Source organism: Neolamprologus brichardi, chromosome 17 (genome assembly GCF_056152115.1).
Source record: "Neolamprologus brichardi isolate AB-2024 chromosome 17, ASM5615211v1, whole genome shotgun sequence".
NCBI classification, from domain to species: Eukaryota; Metazoa; Chordata; class Actinopteri; order Cichliformes; family Cichlidae; genus Neolamprologus; species Neolamprologus brichardi.
Genome location: NC_142120.1, coordinates 16,000,656 through 16,019,371, shown reverse-complemented (window position 1 = coordinate 16,019,371; position 18,716 = coordinate 16,000,656). Strand labels below are relative to the sequence as shown.

Here is an 18,716-nt window from a genome sequence, read left to right as displayed (position 1 = left end):
ATGCATGTATACAACCATCAGTAAAATCTGAACATTTGGTAAATTTGGTCCAAAATGAAGTTTAAACAGGTTTTTTTTCCCTCCACTACGCTTTGGCCGTGCATGACGCACAGTTTCAAAACTTTGGGGATTTATTAATGGATCAATCCAAAGTTCTTCCTTCAACACATTTCCCTCGAGTGTTCCACACTTCAGCTTTGGATTGGCTAATTGGTGGCAGCGATCTGAAAACTGACTTAAGCACTGCAGAAGTGTTTGTCAACATTGCCTCTGCACATCATCAAGAATGTTAAATCAGATTCATGATGTGTGCAGACTTTCAGCCTTAATTCACTGGATTTAACAAAAATATTAACACTGTTTAAGAATTACAGCCATTTTTCTACATAGCTCCCAATTGCTCTTTAAAGCACAACATATATTTTGGTCATTATTTAAAGCTTTTGCTATGCCACATTTGAGAAAATTAGCTTTACTTGTAAAATCCATGGAGCGCTACCTCTGTGACGCTTCATTTTGGCCAGCCTGGTGAAAACTAGAATTGCAAAACAGAGCCATCCCTTTGCCTCACACGGTTGATATTCCTCCCCATACCTCTTGCAGATAGGCCAGTCCCTCAGTGTCTTCTTGTATCCTAAATAAGAATACATTTCTTTTCAGTAAATTGTTCCTGAATCATGTCATCCTGCTCTTGCCCTCCTTTGGGAAAAGCATGGAAAGCCTTAGCTTTGTACCTCATGTCATTCAACAACAAGCAAACCATCCCCCCCTTCCCACTGTCGCTCACTTGGTCTCATTACAGTGCAGCAGAGACAGTAGCACAGATGTCGTGGCTCCTGTAATTACATCTCAGAGAGCTGAGGTGCCACGTTTGTGTTACCTCGTTGTTTACCGGAAGCCGCTGTCATCAGCTCTCCAACCTGGGAATTCGCTTGGCATTCATTCCAAAGCATTGTTGCATTGTCTGCTGAGGTTTTTAAGGCACAAGATGAGGGTCTTTCATTAGCAAGTTAAGTACTGCATTTGTATGCATAAACTTAGCTCTGAGCGAACGAGCCGCGCTGTCTGAGAAGTGATAAGGGAGGCAGTGTTTTTAGCTGATGAGATGAAATTGCCCCTTGAAGAGCTGTAAATGAGATGTGTGCATGCTGTTTGCAATTTCTCATCCTGGTTTTAATGCATGTCTTTGGTATGCAGCTCAGCAAGCTTTTGCAGCTCCTGTAGCATGCTCTTCCTCATGCATTTTGCTTCCTTTCTTAACTTTTCTTCATTCACCTATAATTTCAACTTTCAGCTCAACCCAAAAGGCTTAGCTAACAAAGCCTATGCTAACTGCCTGTACTTTACTCTTCAGTTGCCAGTGATGGTGTGTCTGACCAGTAAAGTCTGCACTGTCCAGCACAGCAGAACTAATCCCACCGCTTTGTAGTAAGACTTTTTTACAAGGTAGATAGATTCTTGACTTTGTGTAGGAAGAGCTGAAACATTTATTATGAAGAAAAACGATGTGGGGAAAAAAGGGCGTATTTCATTGTCTGGCGAAGGAGCTTGCAATCTATTTTCTTTCTCTCTGTTCTCATGCTCCTACACATCAGCCTCTTTTACAATGACCTTGGGTCTCCTTTTTTTAAGCTCTCAACTAAGTTACCCCAGCAACAACACAGGAACAGGACAACTTCAAATACAACTGTGCATATGTGTTGTTGTACAGGAAGCATTCTCTGAGCTTTGTCTCTCAGGATTGCCGTTTACTGCACATGACTCATGCAGTGCTTATTTACGTGTTACAGCTGCTCCTGTAGGGCTGTAAGTAAGATTTAATCTCCTTACATACCTTTCAGAAATGTCTGACAAATGAAGGAACATACTGTTACTTACTTACTTTTCACCGTTTTATTGTTTACTTGCGCCAGTATCTAAGTTTAGCATTAATAATGAAGGTTAATAGGCATCAGGTACATCTGAAGTCACAAGTGCAGTTAATTGGCTTCCTTCAAACTTGATTTTACCATCACAGTATATCAGCAAATATGTAAGCTTTTTACCTGATTTATATAATCCTTTTGGGAACTTTTAGGGCATTGAAAGAGATTAATAATGACTAATAATGGTTGTCAAGATTACTATTCGCTTTCTTATTAACTCTGCACCTCAAATTGATGGAGACCCAAGCAAAGTTCTGTAAATCTTCCAATTAATAAATAAATAAGAAGCAAACTTGTGTATTTCTAATGCATGGTGGATCTCCTTCAGTGTGCTGTGTTTTCTTGAGATTGAGGTTCTATTTATGCTGGGTGGTGTTGGCACATGAGTTTCAAAAGATTTGATGGCATTCATAAGGGTTTTCTCTGTAAATACATTTTGAAAAGTAGTTTGTAATGAATAAATAACAGAGTAATAATATTCAGCTGCCTCTCCAGTGAGTCTGTCCTCTTCTGGATGGACTCTAGAGCAGAACAATTTCAATTCAGTTTTATTTACATAGTGCCAAATCACAAACAGTTGCCTCAAGATGCCTTATAATTTAAGGTATAGACCCTACAATAACCCAACGATCAAAATACTCCTTTTGAGCAAGCTCTTTGCGACAGTGGGATGGAAAAAACTCTGTGGTGGAACCAGGCCGAGGGAGGAGTAGCCATCTGCCGCTGCTCCTTCCTGGTTGTTGACTTGTCATTGACAAGCTACCAGTCAACGAGAATACCCTGAGATAATGTAACTTTCTGACACTAATAATGAACATAATTACAATAAAGAGTAATTAAAGGTGGCTTAATGTTTTTTCAATATAACCTGAAATGACAAGCCCATAAAACACTCAGGAAAGTGTTAACTGAGTGCAGAGAGTGAGGAAGCTGATCGTCATTTTCCAATAGTAGTCATTGTAGCCCCGTGCTGGCGTCCCCTGCTGGCCATTAAAAATATGCAGGCTTAAGACACTTCTACACTTTCAGTTTTTGTGATCTGGGAACTGTTTTCATTTTTTTATGCTTTCTATGGAAGTGATCTAAAAATAGTGAGAACAATTACAAAGAGAGCGGCCAAATTTTAAACGAGTGTGTTTTTTTTGTTTTGCATTTTTTTTCCCCTGTTTGTACTTTAGAAGCTACATGCCCCACTATATTTACTCACCTTTGCCTGTGCTGTCATTTGCTGCTGAGCAGATGGTGTATAGGGAGACTTTTTAGAGCGGTTTTCCTGCCAACAGTTGCCCCCTCTGAGATATACTCAGCTCCCATGTAGTTTTATTTTAGATTTATTAAATCAGCATTTCATCTATTTTCATTAATGCTACAAGATTGCACTTGAGTTACGAGTGTTTTGGTCTCCCCTGGGTTTTCAGGTTTCATATTGTAACATCAGACTAGACACTGCCATCCATCCTTTTGTTTCACTGAAGTCCTTGTTGCCTGTTTTCCATGTAAGCCCTAAAGACAGAGTAGAGGCACGGAGAAGGGTGTTATATCCTTTGTTTTTGCAAACGAATATGCCGCTTAAATAGTTACAGAGACGAAACGGCGTGCAGGATCATCTTTGTTTTTCCTGAACAGCAGTTTCTCTCCAAGCTGCTGGTAATGAGCTCGGCACTTCGATTGCACCTTCTCAGCTGAAATGGCACCACCAAATCGCCTATTCCGCTCTACCAACGTGTCCTCCAGCATCCCTCCCCCTCCCTCAGCCCATTCATCACACTGAAAATGGCTCTCTCACTGGCGGAGCTCATCTCCAACAGGTCGAAGGAAGATTGATTTGTTTGTGTACAGAGGGATAGTGAAAAGGAAAAGACTGAGGTGGGAGCTGAGATAGACTGATGCCAAGCTGTGTCAGACAAGCACATAAACAGCCCAGCAGTATCAGTATGTATGTGTGCGTGAGCTCAGCTCCAGCCCCCAGATGTTTTCACTTCTTCTAGCATTTACTCAGCCTCAGCCCATGCTGTCTACCTTTCGAATGCAGCATATTTAAACTCCCCCGCACAATGTGACTAGAATAATAGCCGTGCAAGTATTTTGTCAGTTTCAGCTCAAAAAAGATGTCTTGAGCCAAACATTTTGGACATGTTACCTTACGGGATGAAATGCTGACCCTTTTGAAGGTGTGTGTGTGTGTGTGTGTGCAGTCAAGTTTTTGGAGTAATGGCTGTCTCCTGAAGTATTCAATAAAACGCCTCGAATTTGTTGCATGCTGTGAAAATGTCAGGCTGTCAAAAATATTTTTTAGGTAAGCAGGATAGATGTTTTAATCATTTTTGTTTGGGTGAGCCACAGGGTGTAGAGGTGTAAGTGGATATCTTTTGCTGTGTTGTGTTTCCACACCTCAGGAACTTTCCCTGGGGACTGAAAACCTTTGAAAGAACTCTGTGTTTCTCCACAAAAAAATTCTCTAAAAAGTATTTTAGCTCCCAAAACTACTGGTGCTGTGTTGCTCTTCTTCTTTGATTGTGTGTTTCCTTTTAGGGGTCGCCATAGCAGATTATCTGCCTCCATCTTGCCCTATACTTAGCATCCTCTTCTGTCACACTAGCCCTCTGAATGCAGTCCTTAACGGCATCCATGAACTTCCTCTTTTCTTGGGACTCAGGAAGTAGGAAGGTTGGTGGTTCGCTTCCCAGCACTGCTAGTCTGCATCCCGAATTATCCCTCGACAACATACTACCCATACATAATACCCAGAGTTTCCCCCGATGCATCCATTGAAGTGTGAATGTTAAACAAAGTATAGAATGCGTGTGATTGGCTGAATTAACCTTGTAGTTAAGAAAATGTGCTCAACATGCTTTGAGTGTTGAGTTAGAGTAGAAAAGCACGATATAAGAACCATTCCACTTACCATCCTGCCTGGCAGCTCCATCTTCAACATCCTTTCTCTGCACAAGTCCAAAGCACCTCAGCCCTGCCTCTCCTCTGTGTCTCTGGGCCGCTCACCCTGAGCCGTCCCGCTGATATACTCATTTCAAATCTTGTCCCGTCTGTTAACTCTCAATGAAAACTTGAACATCTTCAGCTCCACCTCCTGTCTTTCTGTCAGTGCCACTGTCTCAAACTGTACATCGCAGGTCTCTCTACTATCCTTCCACACCCACCGTCACAAATGCCCCCTGACACTTGTCTCCACCCACTCCACCCTGTCTGCACTCTCTTCCTCACCCCTCTTGTGCGCTGTCCTTCTGCACTGGTGGTGGGTTATTTGAACATTTATAATTTGAACATTTATAATTTCACTTTGTTGCTGTCACACAGACACATCTGCCTGTGCTTTTAACCCTGCAGACTGTACATAAGAGTAGACGCAACTTCTGTTTCTGAAAAGTGAAACTAATGTGGACGTGCCTGGAAACTTAAGAGAGAGCCTCCATGTTTCTCTGGGTTTATACGCATGCAGGGAGCAGGTTAATAAGGATGACAGGAAAAAAAGAAAAAACATAACTGGATATTAGTGCAGGCACACTAAGGCTCATGTAACACCTCAGTAAACACATTTGAAATGAGTTTTACAGTTTCAGTTGCTAGTTTCAGCCATTAAATAAAACACGGTGTTCATTTTGTACATCATGGTGTATTTGGAGTCAAATAGATGATAAAGCATGGAATTAAAACCTTCGCCTTATGTTGTCTGCAGACCAAAGAAAAGTTTTAATTACATACAGTGTCTACTGCAAAGCAAAGATACAATCGGCCCAACTTCATTCACAATAATGTGTACACATCCTCCTTCACAGAGAGGAGCACAAAGTGTGAAGAAGTTGGTGCTCTAGCAATTCGACCTAGATGATTTTATCAGGGTAGTCATAAAAAATACATTGTAAGTACATGAGTACATCCACAACACTTACTTGATTGCAGCTTTTGTACTTTGAAAGGAAGTATATCTTTCTTTCCTATTGCATCAGATATTAATGGGTTGAAAAATGAGTGTGAGTATGTTAGGTGAAACTTTGCTTCGTGTTCAACCTGAACACAGTTTAGCGTGTGGCGTCTGGAGTAGCATGCAGTATCCTCAAAATATATCCAGCTTTTGTAAGTCAAAGTGCTCCGGTCAAGGTTTCAGAAGGGTTTTTTCACATATAGCAGACCACTGAGATCTGAAGGATGAAGAAAACCTTGGAGATTTTAGTAAAGCTCTGAATCAGCTGTTGGAAAATTTCTCATCTTGCCTCACGTGGAAATACAAGAACCCGTGTTTTAGTGATGGAAGTAATTATTGAGAAATCTTTGCTTTATAAATCTTCGATTTCACGCCTGAAAGCGGCGCAGCCACTTCTGATTTCCTGTATGGCTTGTTTAATGCTGAGGTCCAATTATAATGTCTCTTTTCATTTGAGTTTTGAATTTACTGGCTGTGCCTGGATTGCCGCCAGCGAGCTCTGGCTCCTGGTGTAAACAGCCAGGTTTAAACACTCCACTCAAGCTGACATGGTTCAGTAGCTGTGTCGAGCCCTAATCGACGTGCAGTCCAGTAGAGCTTGTAAACGACCCTTACTGCATCCTCCTGGTTCAGACTGAAATTCTGCTATTGGCTGATTGCCAGTATTGGTTTAAAATTCAAAGTGAATGGAAGAATATTATCAGAATCTATTATGATTACATGTGATCAGCTGTTTTTATCATCCAACTTTGTAATAATTCTGCATTTCTATTCAATTATTTATTTATTTTGCACAGAAAAGTTAACTTCTGTTTTTCACAACATACTAAATGACATAAAACATTAGAGCATTAGAAGAGTATCAGCATTGATCTTGAAACACCAAATGGTGCATACTCTCATCTCTTAGTCTGATTAATAGTGTGTGGATTTTGCAGTGCAAGGTGTAACGGTCAGCAGAACTGAAGAGAAATCAAATGGGGTTGACTGGTCAACAGGGGATGTCTCATCACACTTTTGTAGCTGTTCTCTATTGCGTCGTCGTTGTCTCCAAACGATGACAGCAGTCACTCTCAGACGTTTTGGGAAAGGTGTTCAAATAACTGCCATCTGATTTATAAATGGTGGGTCAACCTGAATCCCCCCTGTAAGGTGTAAAAAAAAAAAAAAAAAAAAAAAAAAAAAAAAAAAAAAAAAAAATCATTGGCAGTGAGTGCTGTTACCCGCTGTCAGTGATGGGTTTTGAACCCTGCAGAGAGTGGCTAACTTGTCACTGATGAGCGAGGTTGCCAGTTCAGAGGCCACAGGGGTTGTGTTATGTGTTCCGCCAAACATCCCCCGACACCCTCCCCCTCCTTTGCTCCATCATAATTTGCTAACTTAATCCCCCCCCTCTCAACCAACTGCAGCCTCCTCCCTTTGAAACCTGCTGTGCTGGATGTTGGAAGCGGCTCTGTCTGCCTGCACCTGTTTCGATTAGTAGCAGAGGGAACTTTATTATATACTAGATCAAATTCACATCTCAGAAAGATACAGAGCTACTTTTGTCCTGATCCATGCCAGTGTGTCATGTTTCAACATTCCCCAAGATCTTCTAGAGCTACGTTATGATGTCAAAAAACGGGTTTAGGGATTCAGATGAGCTGCAGAAGCTTCCGTCTGAAGCAATTAGGGTCAACAGCCTGTGTTTGGAGTTGATGGGGTTTGTGGACACTTGTAAAACCACATGTAAGGTTTTCTTTTCTGCTGACCTTGCGAACCCAAACCATGCAGTGATCTGGTAAAGATGCAGTGGTAAGGATTGGCGGCTCTCAGTCTCCGTAGGAAATGCAGGCATTGTATTGTCTTTAGGGGGGAGCTGGAGTTGGCAGACCAATTTAAATCTTTGGGGATGTGCATGCCAACATATTTACTTCTATCTCTCTGAACATCTTGTGAGATGATTCACATTATTCCAACGATGAACAGCTGACTATAATGTAAGACTTGCTGCAGGACCCTAGCCAAGGTTGTGTGACTGGTGTCATGTAAACATGAACATGAATGCAGCTTTTGCATGCTCAGTCTTGTTGTTCACATGTCATAGAGGCACACGGTGCATTTTGGTGAGATGTGCTGAATGTAAACAGAATTTTGCTTGTTTACAAGAAAACACCACGGGGCACCATTACCTCTGGATGTAAAGTCATTTTGGCGAAGAGGTTCCCGCTCCCGCCCAGTCTTTCATGTTCATTCACACAGGTGTGTAACCCATGCGAAGTCCTCTGTTAATATAGTTTTCCCTCTGCCTTTAATGAGGGGGTATGTCTGATTTTGTCATTTGCATAGCGGGCCTGCAGATTTGAATATTTTGCCATTTTCCTTTTGCTCGCTCAGAAGACGAGACATTTCTGCCACCAGCTCTACCCTCCTCCCCCGCTCAAGACATGATCCGATTTGGTTTTAGAGTACCTGTCTGCATTCATTTGCATGTTAACGACCATCAAATATGTATGATACAAGCATCATATTTATACCACGTGCACTTCCTATAGAGTAGGCTCATTACCTTGTGAAGCAGCTTGTGCATCCATTTACATATTCGTCATGGGAAGTATGAGGCATTTTAGCAACCCCTTATTTGTAAAGTGGTCCAATAAGCCCAGGCTCTGGTTGGCACTAAAATGCCAAATTTAAATAGGACCTAATATACCCGAAGATAACATCTTATATTCTCGGGCTCTACTAGAGTAGCTTTGCTTGATTAACTGTTTAAATAATACTGGGCTTTTGTCCGCAGCTCCATCCACTGTCAGACGAAGCAGTTTGAGGTTCTTTCCTTTTAGCCGCTCAATCGATGTAGAAAGCCAACCTCCTTGTGGCTAGGAAAAATTGTTGGTTGGCTGATGATTGGTCACCGAGATGTTGAGCATGCAGCACCCAAAAGCTCCTGAGCAATCACTTTCAATAGCGTGGTGACTGCACGGGTTGCGGTTCGAGATTAGGGAGGGTTTGCAAATAATCTCCATCTTATTTATAAATGCTGGCAGATTCCCAACACATTAAAATCAGTCTGTGCAGTCGGTACTGATGAGTGCAACTCATCTGCAGTCTGCTTCATTGAAAAATTGGACGTATTGTGCAAGATTTCCGAGTGCTAACGTAATTTTGTGGTTAAATTACTGTCCTGATCACAAATGGTCACGCTGCAGTCTCCAGCCACTATTTTCCCTTGTGTGACTATAGCACTAGCAAACTTTGTTCTGATTGGCTGCCCCTCACAAACAGATTTGCAGGTGGAAGTGTATGAAAAAACTATGTAGAACATTTTCCAAAACTCTAAGTGTGTGTGTGTGTGTCTGCCTGTATGACCGGGGGGAAAAGAGAAAATATAATGTGTCCCTTAAACTTCTGTAAGATTATTCTTGCCCTTTGTGCAAACAGCATGTATAAAGAGATAAAATAATAAAAACATTTACATGGACGGATGAAAATGATAGAAATAATTGTGTTGTCTGTTACCTGTTGTGTGCATTTTTACTGAAACACGAGATGAACTGAAGACACAAAGGCGGACTTTGTTCTCGTATTTATGCCGGGAGACTGATGTTCACCCACCGACTTTAAAAAGGAGGACTGTTTCTGCACAGATGCTGGGCTTGCCTGCTGCTGTGTGATTTCTGATGTAATCTTCCCCACTGAGCTGGATTGATTCTGTTATTCCATCGGTGGGTGGGCTAACAGACCTGCCAGGCAAGTCTTTGCCGTTAATGGAGCATAGTTGTGTGGTGGAGTCGGGGAGAGCCCATAGGAGCTGTCATACTTTAGTTCAATGTAGGTTAACGCTGCTCACAGAGGCAACACAACACCACGCAGACTCTTTTGATCAGTGCCCCATGAAAGGGTTTTCATACAGGACAGTAAAACAGTTACATTACACCACATATCCAGAACTCTTGTGGTTTGGCTAAAACTTTGTGCCTCACTCATGAATTTTTCATGAATCCTTGTGTTTCTTTGTATCCTGTTAGAAACTGGCTCAGCTATTACTTCCAGTTGTATCGGTCTGGGAAACTCACTCACGCCACCTGCAGGCCAAGCTGGCAAACCGGTTCCAGGTTACAATGGTAAGAAATGACCTCTTTGTATTCAGTGTGTTACCCCCACGATTACAGCGTGAGGGATATCAGGGCAAGAGTGTGTCTTCTGATTGTAATTCCCTGTCTTACGTTTAAGCTTTTTGCACTTCCAGTTTGCTAGCGGGGGGATAGAACCACCTCTGAATTTGAAATGCACTTTTTTCCCTTTCCTCTAGTCACAGTGATCGATGATAACATGCAGGAGGTGAAGCCAAGAAGCCTGGGAAATATTGTGGTGAGGTAAGCCAGGTGCATATGTTCACAGCAACGTGAGTGGCTTAGTTATTGCTTCACCTTTCTTTCTTCTGGGCCTCTCACTTAGACACAGACATTAAAGATATTATATATTTGCTCTTTGTACACAAGTGAAATGTGGACTTTGAATCTTTTAGTCATTAATGGTAATTATTCACTTTTGAAAAACAAGCATATGACTATAAATAGCACTCACTTCTATTGTTGGAGTTGGGAAGGCAGGGTGTACATGCGCATGTTCATGAAACAGAGTTACCTGTGTTTGGTGGACTTCATCAGGAAGCTTATCTTCCAGACTTCTACCTATCTGTTATCACTTCACTCCTTTGTTCTTTGTAATTGCTGGTATTGACTCAGTGCTAAGGGGGATTTCCAAGGACTCCATGCTACAGTGCATTCTGAGATAATGATAGGCAGAGCAACACTCAGACAGGAACAGCTGTGCTATTGTACTTGCTTGTTGTATCCAGAAAGTCTGTGCCAGCCAAAACTCAAACAGCATCATAAAGTTGTGTGAATATTTACAGAGTAAGCTTACAGGCAGGAGGGAGAGTCTGTGAAATGTGCGATGTGTTACAGCTCTTAGCCACCGTGGTTTTTACTAGAAAATTGCCCAAAACATGAACAGATTAAATAAACAAAGTGGCTGCAGGTTTCTTTTTAGCCTCCTTACACATTTTAATCATGCATGGTGACTGCATCCACCATGATTTGCTAACATGAACCCAAAACTAGAGGCAAAAAAACCCCTTTTTTTCGTCAATAACAATTTAAAAGTAGCTTAATAGACTATATTAATCAGATTTAGACTACGTCTTCGAAGAATCAGGCCTTTAGATTTAGAACTCACATGATTTGACATGGAATGTACTCTCACTGCCCACTATATTAGGTACACCTTGTGTTAGGGTTGTACCCCCGTCTGCCTTAAGAACTGCCTTAACTCTTCATTCTTCATGGCATCGATTCAGTAATGTCCTGGAAACATTCCTCAGAGATTTTAGTCCACATTGGTACGATAGCGTCTCACAGTTGCTGCTGATTTATTGGCTGCACATCCATGATGCAAATATCCCATTCCAACAAATACTAAAAGTGCTCTATCGTACTGAGATCTGGTGACTGTGGAGGCCATTTGAGTGCATTGAACTTCTTGTCATGCATACAAATTCAGTTTGAGATAATTTAAGCTTTGTGATGCAGCACGTTATCCTGCATCAGCCATCAGAAAATGGTTACACTCTGGCGATAATGGGACGGACACAGTCAGCATAAGTACTCAGGTGGGCTGTGACATTTAAATAATGCTCAAATGGTACTAGAGGGTTCAAAGCGTGCCAAGAAAAGATCCCTAACATCATTACACCATCAGCGTCGACCTGAATCATTGATACAAAACAGGATGGATCCACGCTTTTGTGCTTGTTGTTTAAACTAAATTTCCACCCATCCATCTAAATGTTGCAGCAGAGCCCTGTTGGCAGCAACAACCATGCCACATTCAAAGCCACTTTTCTTCACTATTTTGAGACTCGCTTTGAATTTCGGCAGATTGTGCTGACCATGTCTGCATGCCTAAATTTTCTGAGTTTCTACTATGTGATTGGCTGACTTACTGTTGTTTAAAATGTTATTAAAAATCTGTAAAATGTAAATTCTTTAGATGCCATAATGGAATTTGTTTGTTACAGGATTGTTGCTTAAATTTAAATGTTCTGCTTGTAGTGAATAAACCCATGCAGAGGGTTGTTTAGTTTAAAACCTGGGAAATTGGGCCATTTGTTCAAGAACTGGGTCTCTCCTTTTAAACAAACGCTGAGTTTTATTGTAGGATGAGCCCTTTACTGCCCTTTAACATTGGATACACTGACTCTCTGAGTTTAAAGAATAAATCATGCCTAGCAGGTAATTTATCTGTGTTGCTATATAGAAACTGTCATGAATCAGAGTTTTTCATACAATTATCTGAATTAATTTTGTACGTCTTCTTTAAGATTGCCTTTACCACCTGGGGCAGCATTGTCTTTATGGCAGAATCACGATCTGTTCAAGAAACTCTACTTCACAAAGTTTCCAGTAAGTTGTTTCATAATTACTTTAGAAATTCTCGCTGGTCATCGAAACATTGGGATTAATTTATATGTGACTGTCGGTATAGTGCAAAAGACTATTTCCCTTTTTATGTGTTCTTGCTATATTTAAATAGTCAAATTAGTCACAAAAGAGCGGAATAATAAAGACAATTAATAAAGAATTCTCCTTCAGCACTAATTCAGTGGTTCTTGAACCTTTTCCAGGATTAATCATTTAAGAAGCTTAAAAAGATTTAAAACCTGTATTTATTTGAACAGTTTATTAAGCAAAACACCCACCCAAACTCCACAGTGAATTTTAGTAAAACAAAAAAGTCAGTTGTTTGTTTAAAAAAAAAAAAAGAAATGTTCCTGTATTATCCACACCCCAGCTGCAGAGGCTTTGTGGACCACAGTTTGACAAGCCGAAATAATATAGGAAGAGGTGTCCCTCTAGTGTTAGACATGTTGCATTGCAGATCAACTTTAGGTATTTGTAGCCCTTAAACATGAATGATGTTTAAACTGTCTGGAGGATTTGACTTTAAGCTGCTCTTTTAATCTGATCCAAATGTGACTTAAGGGATTCTACGACACCATGGATGCTGGTTTTATGGATGAGGAGGGCTTCCTTTACGTCATGTCCCGGTCTGATGATGTCATCAACGTGGCAGGCCACAGGCTCTCTGCTGGAGCACTGGAGGAGGTATCAGAGCAGTTACAGGTGTTGATGAAGAGGATGCGAATGTTTCTCTGACGGTTATAATTTGTGGTTTTTTAACAGTCAGTGCTGCAGCACGCTGCAGTGGGAGACTGTGCTGTGGTAGGGCAAGAAGACTCTCTGAAGGGTCATGTTCCTTTGGCTCTGTGTGTGCTTAAGAATGGTGAGGAATACTCACTGGGTGTCATAATTTTGCAAGGAATTTAGGGCATAAAATAAAACTACCCGGCGGTATTAACGTTTTATGCTTTGCGCTACACGTCTCAGGTGTGCAGAAAATGGAAGAGGAGATCGTAAGTGAGATTGTGAAACTTGTGAGAGACACCGTCGGTCCAGTGGCTGCCTTCAAGAAAGTGCTCTTTGTCCGCGGGTTGCCAAAGACACGTTCTGGAAAGATTCCTCGCTCCTCTTTATCCAATCTGGTCAATGGCAAGCCCTACAAGGTAAGACTCAGCTGTTAAGGACACATGTAGTGCATTATTATCATCAAACATTTCTTTAAAAGTAGAAGCTGGAGGATAAAATCTCTGAATGAAATTTTTTTTTTGCTTTTGCAAAGGCTTTACAGCAACTCTGGAGATGGTAATGCTAATTTTGCTACTTAGAATTTGAGCGACGATGGTGCATTAGTAAACCACACACTCACTCAAAACAAAATTGTGGCTCTTTTGAGTTTTCAGACTCCAAAGATTTCTCTTTGGAGTTGCTGTCTCAGAAGTCTCCAGGAGAGAATAACTTGAGAATACCTCCTCATATGGTGGATTTGTCAACAGATTTTTCAGCTGCACAAAACGTTTCAGTGTGACAAGGATTTCTGCATTGATTGCTCAGAAAACATTCTGTTTGTTGTTGTTTTCATGCATTGTGCCTTCACTGTGCACACAGCGCCCACTCTCTCGCTGTGAATTTTCTGGACTATTACCTGTGCTATTTATCACCATCAAAGTTGTGCTTTGGACTAGAAACCTGGCAGCTTCAAGACCATTAATATCAAAATAATAATATCAAAAATGTCTTCAAAGGGGGGAAAAACTGAGGAGCAAGTGGGTGTATTGCAAAGATCAGACCAAGAAGAGAGCGTGCATCTGAAAAAGGTAGAAAAAAGAACACAAGGGTAACAGCAAAAGACCCGCAGGAATCTTTAACTTGCTAAAAACATTCATTAATGTGCCCATCATAAGGAAATGTCTACTGACTTATCAAAATAAAAGCAAAAACTCCAAAAATAAATATATTAAAAGAAAAAAGAATAAATGAACCACTTACAAGGTAGTTTCAAAATTCTTATACGTTTTTTTTTTTCCATGTTAATATTTTTTTTTTCCACAGATCTCTCCAACTATTGAGGACCCAGAGGTGTTTAAAGACATCGAGAAGCAAATAGAGAGAGCATCCAGACACGGTGCAGCCTGAGTTCATCAGTGGGATGCCAACTGGACAGTCTGAGCAGTTTCTGGCAACACAAAAGTCACTCCATTAATAATAAGTGTGAAAAAATGCTCATGCTATACACAAAGTGCTGCAAATGTGAGCAGAATTTCTCAGTGAAATAAGAAACTTTTCTTGTTTTCTAAATGAAGAAAAGGTAGACATTGATGTCTAGCCTTTGGAAAATATTCCAGATCCACACAAGTGGATTCATATTTCTACTTTGAATGGATCATACAGTTAGATCTAGAAATAATTAAATAATCATTTTTATGATTCTGGCTCTTTAGGCTATCAGAGAAAGACTGTCATGAAACAAAAGTAATGCAACTAAAGTGCAGACCTGTGTGTTTAATGCAAGGGAGTGAACAAAAACGTCATATGAAGCATTTAGCATTTGTTAATGTGGTCACTTTATGTTACTAACAAAGGCTAAATCCAAATGAATGAACAGCTTTAGCTGGAATGGCGTGTTGTTTGTTCTTGTTTTGATTTTTGGATACATTTTGGCTGCCGAGTTGGCATTTTGTGGTGCTTTTTCTCACAAAGGCATCACAAAAAGGGGAGCAATACCATAAAAGCACAAAAGGTAAATGACACACACACAAAACAACAGCTTGTAAACAAGCCCCCTATACTGCTACTATATGTGTATGTAATTTTTTTTTAAAGTCCGTCCAATTAACGCACTTTCAGGTTGTGAGATCGAACTGAACGACTAACCCTGTGTTATCAGAATCAAATTATTAACATTTTGATGAATGTTATTATAGTTAAAACTACAACTAGAGGTGAAAAAAGTTAACTGAAATTCAAAGCTAGACTTTTGAAAAAATAAAAGCTGATATGATTGTGAACTTAAACTAAAACAAAAACATAGGACGTAGTTTTAATATTTGTTAGTTTAGTAGTTTGTGATTAGGCCTGTTTGTAATACCTATACAAATTTTCCTAAATCTTGCCCCGAGGATATGCCCTCCATACAAATAACACTGAACCTAATAGAAACTAACCTAAAACTAAACATTTTCAAACAATACAAATTAAATGAGAAAACCCAAACTAACTGGAAATCAAAAACAATTCATGCAAAACAGGGTTACATTACAGAATACAGGTGCCATATTCATTATAACATCAGGGTATTTTCGTAAACCACTAACATAACATAAAATTGTTCTGCCCTTTGTATATGTATAGAAAACAACGTAATAATAATGTGAATGCAAAGTATGGCTATGTGATTCATGAAAAATAATGAAGACTCATTCATTGACAGTATTTTTCTTTTTTTGTTTTATTGACAATGAAAATTTGTTTGCTCACCACTGTTTCGACCAAAGTACAAGAAGTAGTAAATTAAAAAAAAAAAAAAGGGGGGGGGGACGGGACACAAAATAAAGCGATTTGTTGTTCGTGCAAATCGAAGAAATTAAAATGTAAAATTAAAAGCTTTTAAGACTTGATTTTGAGTCGTCCGTCGGAAATAACTAAAAGACAGATAACAGGGCAGTACGGCAGGTCACCCTGTGAAAACTGACAGAAAACAAAGCGTTAACGATTACACCAAATGTAAGTCACAGCAAGCAACAGGTTTTTTTTTTTTTTGTTTGTTTGTTTGTTTTATCATTAAGTCACCTCACTTCAACATGGTCATATACACTCTACACACACTATGAGCTAAAGCAGTCTGTCTTTCAGTTATTTCATCTGTTTGTGTCTGAAAGGAGGGGGGGGGGGAGAAGGCCAGCTCGGCTAAAAGTGTAGTTGTCCTTTTTGTGTAAATGCATCGCCTGACGAAACATACAGTACAACAAGTGACATGTTCTATGTATGACGCACTGCCTCTTCTTTTTTTCCCCCTTTGATCTCTGAGAGGAAGTTTTGTGCGACTTCAGAGAGCATCGGCGTCTCTTTTTTTATTTTGTCCTTGGCTACTAAATAGTCCGTTGAGTTGATGCGTTTTTTTTTGTTTGTTTGTTTTTTTTTAAAGAAAGTGCTTGTCATGTTTTTTCCTGCGTGTCGACACATCCCCTCAAAATGCTTTTTTTAAAAATGAGTCCATAAGAAAGGATCACGTAGTTGCTAGAATGGGGGCTAGAAGTTGTTTTTTTCCCCACCACTAGAGGGTGTGTTTCGCTACAACATCCAGTCTCTTCCTCTCACTTTATGGTGCAGCACAGGATCATCATCGTCATAATTATCATTATCATCATCAGCAGCAGCACAATGAAAAAATAAAACCATATGTACAAAATGATCTAGAGGGATGGGGTAATATGTTAAGAGCAGCATATAGTAATCTATGGTCCACTAAATGAGGTGGCAGGGATGTTGATTTTTTTTTTTTTTTGCACAAACTGAATATCTTTTTATACATATGTGTTTGTGTGTGTGCATATATATATATTTATGTGTGTATATATATATATGTATATATTAAAAATGGCATATTTATATTAATTTACAGATAACCTACACATCTCCTGTAGAAGAAATACACAGTACATTATGCTTTGACAAGTAACTGTACATGTAAAAGGTAGAAATGGGGCAGCCTGCAGGACAGTTTAGCACCGGCGTCTGGTGCCCACATTATAGGGGACGAAAAGGGGTTGTGGATGTGGGGGTGGTGTTAGAGAGGAGAGCAGGGCTTCTTGGCAGTGCGTGTCAGAATGGTTCACTCCTCAGCAGGTTTCACCCGTCCAGCAGCTCCACTAATTAGTCTCCTTTCAGAACTGCACCTTAAGGGGAAACAGTGAGTAAATTTTAATGAGAGAGCACTTAGTTATTTTTACCCCACTTTTCGCTGTTTCGAGATGAACCTTTGACCTTTCTTGTAGGTATCAGCTAAACAAGATGGATAAAGATGCTTTCAGATATATTTAGCGGCATCCTTATTTTAATGAATCAACCTTTAAAAGAACTTTCAAAGGGACCTCTTAAAATCCCCCATATTTTCTGTTAAAATTGTAGATTCTTATATTAAATATAGCCAATTTTTCATGAAATGAGTGTATGAAAGTAAGCCCTGTGAGGCAAAAATTCATACTTCAGAGTGATCTAAATGCTCAATTTCAGATGGAGATAACAGATTAGAAAAACTAATGAGGTCAACTCAGGCACAGGAGCCCCAGGGGTATTTTTTTTCCTCCCATTTTCTAACTGGCATGCATATATAACCTGTATACAAAGAACCAGCACAAAAGTCAAATGACTTGTTAATAAAACACGAGGCTCCCTGAAAACACAGTTTTCAGCTTTAAGAGGTAAATATCGATCATCTGGTACAGGCAGTTTCATAGAGCCTGATCTTATTTTATGCATCCCCAAATCAAATAGTCCACATTTACATATGTGACATAGCTGAGGTAACTAAGTTATGCATAATGATTAATTACTTCCCTGTCTGCTTAATGGATGGTGTTAAAGTCTTCTTCTACACATTTTTGTTTATGCACTCAGTTTATTGACAGGCTTCATTGCGTTCTTTCATCTCAGCCACGCAACTTTAACAACAGTGTTTTGGGCTGTAAGCTGTTCTAAAGTGCGGCTCAGCGCACAGCAGAGCCATAACTGAACACAGCAGCAGATAATGACAGGTCTGCTGCTGTATAGCGCCTATAAAACTCTTCACTCCCGTCAGATGTTTTCATGCTTTACTGCTTTGCAACTTCAAACTGAGGAGGTTTAATGTTGCTACTAAACAAATCCCCCCCCCCCCCCCCCAAAAAAAAAAGTAAGTAGGTAAATATTTTATCAAGTTTTGCACCTTCAGTAAATACTGATCCTGAAATGCAGAAGCCTGCAAAGGTATGCAAATGTCTTACTGTATCGTTCTGGTACAGTGTCCCCAGTTTCTGAAATGCTCTGAACTTTGCACCATTTACTTTTTTGCTGTGTAGGAGTATAACAAGCTGGTGAAAGCATTAGAAACTGCCTGCACAATGATCTTATTATAGTTATAACACAGCACCTTTTCCCTTATTGATTCAACCCCCTCTGCTGTGCTCTACCTTTTCCCACATACTTATTTCACTTTAACCTTAGTCCTTATTGCATGACTGAAATGCTTGAACTGGTACAGCCACAACAATAAAACCACCTTCCTAATCTTATAACAAATCTGCTCTGACCTGTCAGGTCATGGACAGATTTCCTGTTGTGCCTGGTAGTAAAATGAGTCCTTGGGGTTATTGAATCAGGCTTGTTTTGGAACATCCTGCTCAGTATGCTTGGTCTTACAGCAGTGTAGAG

General features: G+C 40.1%; 2 protein-coding genes across 8 annotated transcripts in view; one reads left to right on the top strand and one right to left on the bottom strand.

Moving 5' to 3' along the window:
• acss3 (acyl-CoA synthetase short chain family member 3) overlaps nucleotides 1-15,923 on the top strand; it is a 50,319-nt gene extending 34,396 nt beyond the window's left edge. For both annotated transcript variants that reach the window (XM_087831131.1, XM_087831132.1), the window contains exons 10-16: nucleotides 9,876-9,971; nucleotides 10,160-10,223; nucleotides 12,233-12,314; nucleotides 12,894-13,016; nucleotides 13,095-13,194; nucleotides 13,299-13,474; nucleotides 14,361-15,923. In XM_087831131.1, the coding sequence (XP_087687257.1) occupies nucleotides 9,876-9,971; nucleotides 10,160-10,223; nucleotides 12,233-12,314; nucleotides 12,894-13,016; nucleotides 13,095-13,194; nucleotides 13,299-13,474; nucleotides 14,361-14,444 (725 nt within the window). In that variant the 3' untranslated portion in view covers nucleotides 14,445-15,923. The remainder of the gene's footprint in view (nucleotides 1-9,875; nucleotides 9,972-10,159; nucleotides 10,224-12,232; nucleotides 12,315-12,893; nucleotides 13,017-13,094; nucleotides 13,195-13,298; nucleotides 13,475-14,360) is intronic.
• The window catches only part of ppfia2 (PTPRF interacting protein alpha 2), a 180,580-nt gene continuing 177,605 nt past the window's right edge, over nucleotides 15,742-18,716 (bottom strand). For 5 of the 6 annotated variants that reach the window (XM_087831125.1, XM_087831126.1, XM_087831128.1 and 2 more), the window contains one exon: nucleotides 15,742-17,203. Coding sequence is in view for 3 of the 6 variants with exons in the window: in XM_087831126.1 (XP_087687252.1) it covers nucleotides 17,192-17,203 (12 nt within the window). In the remaining 3 variants the exon portion in view is untranslated. The remainder of the gene's footprint in view (nucleotides 17,204-18,716) is intronic. The other variant, XM_087831127.1, reaches the window with a different exon arrangement.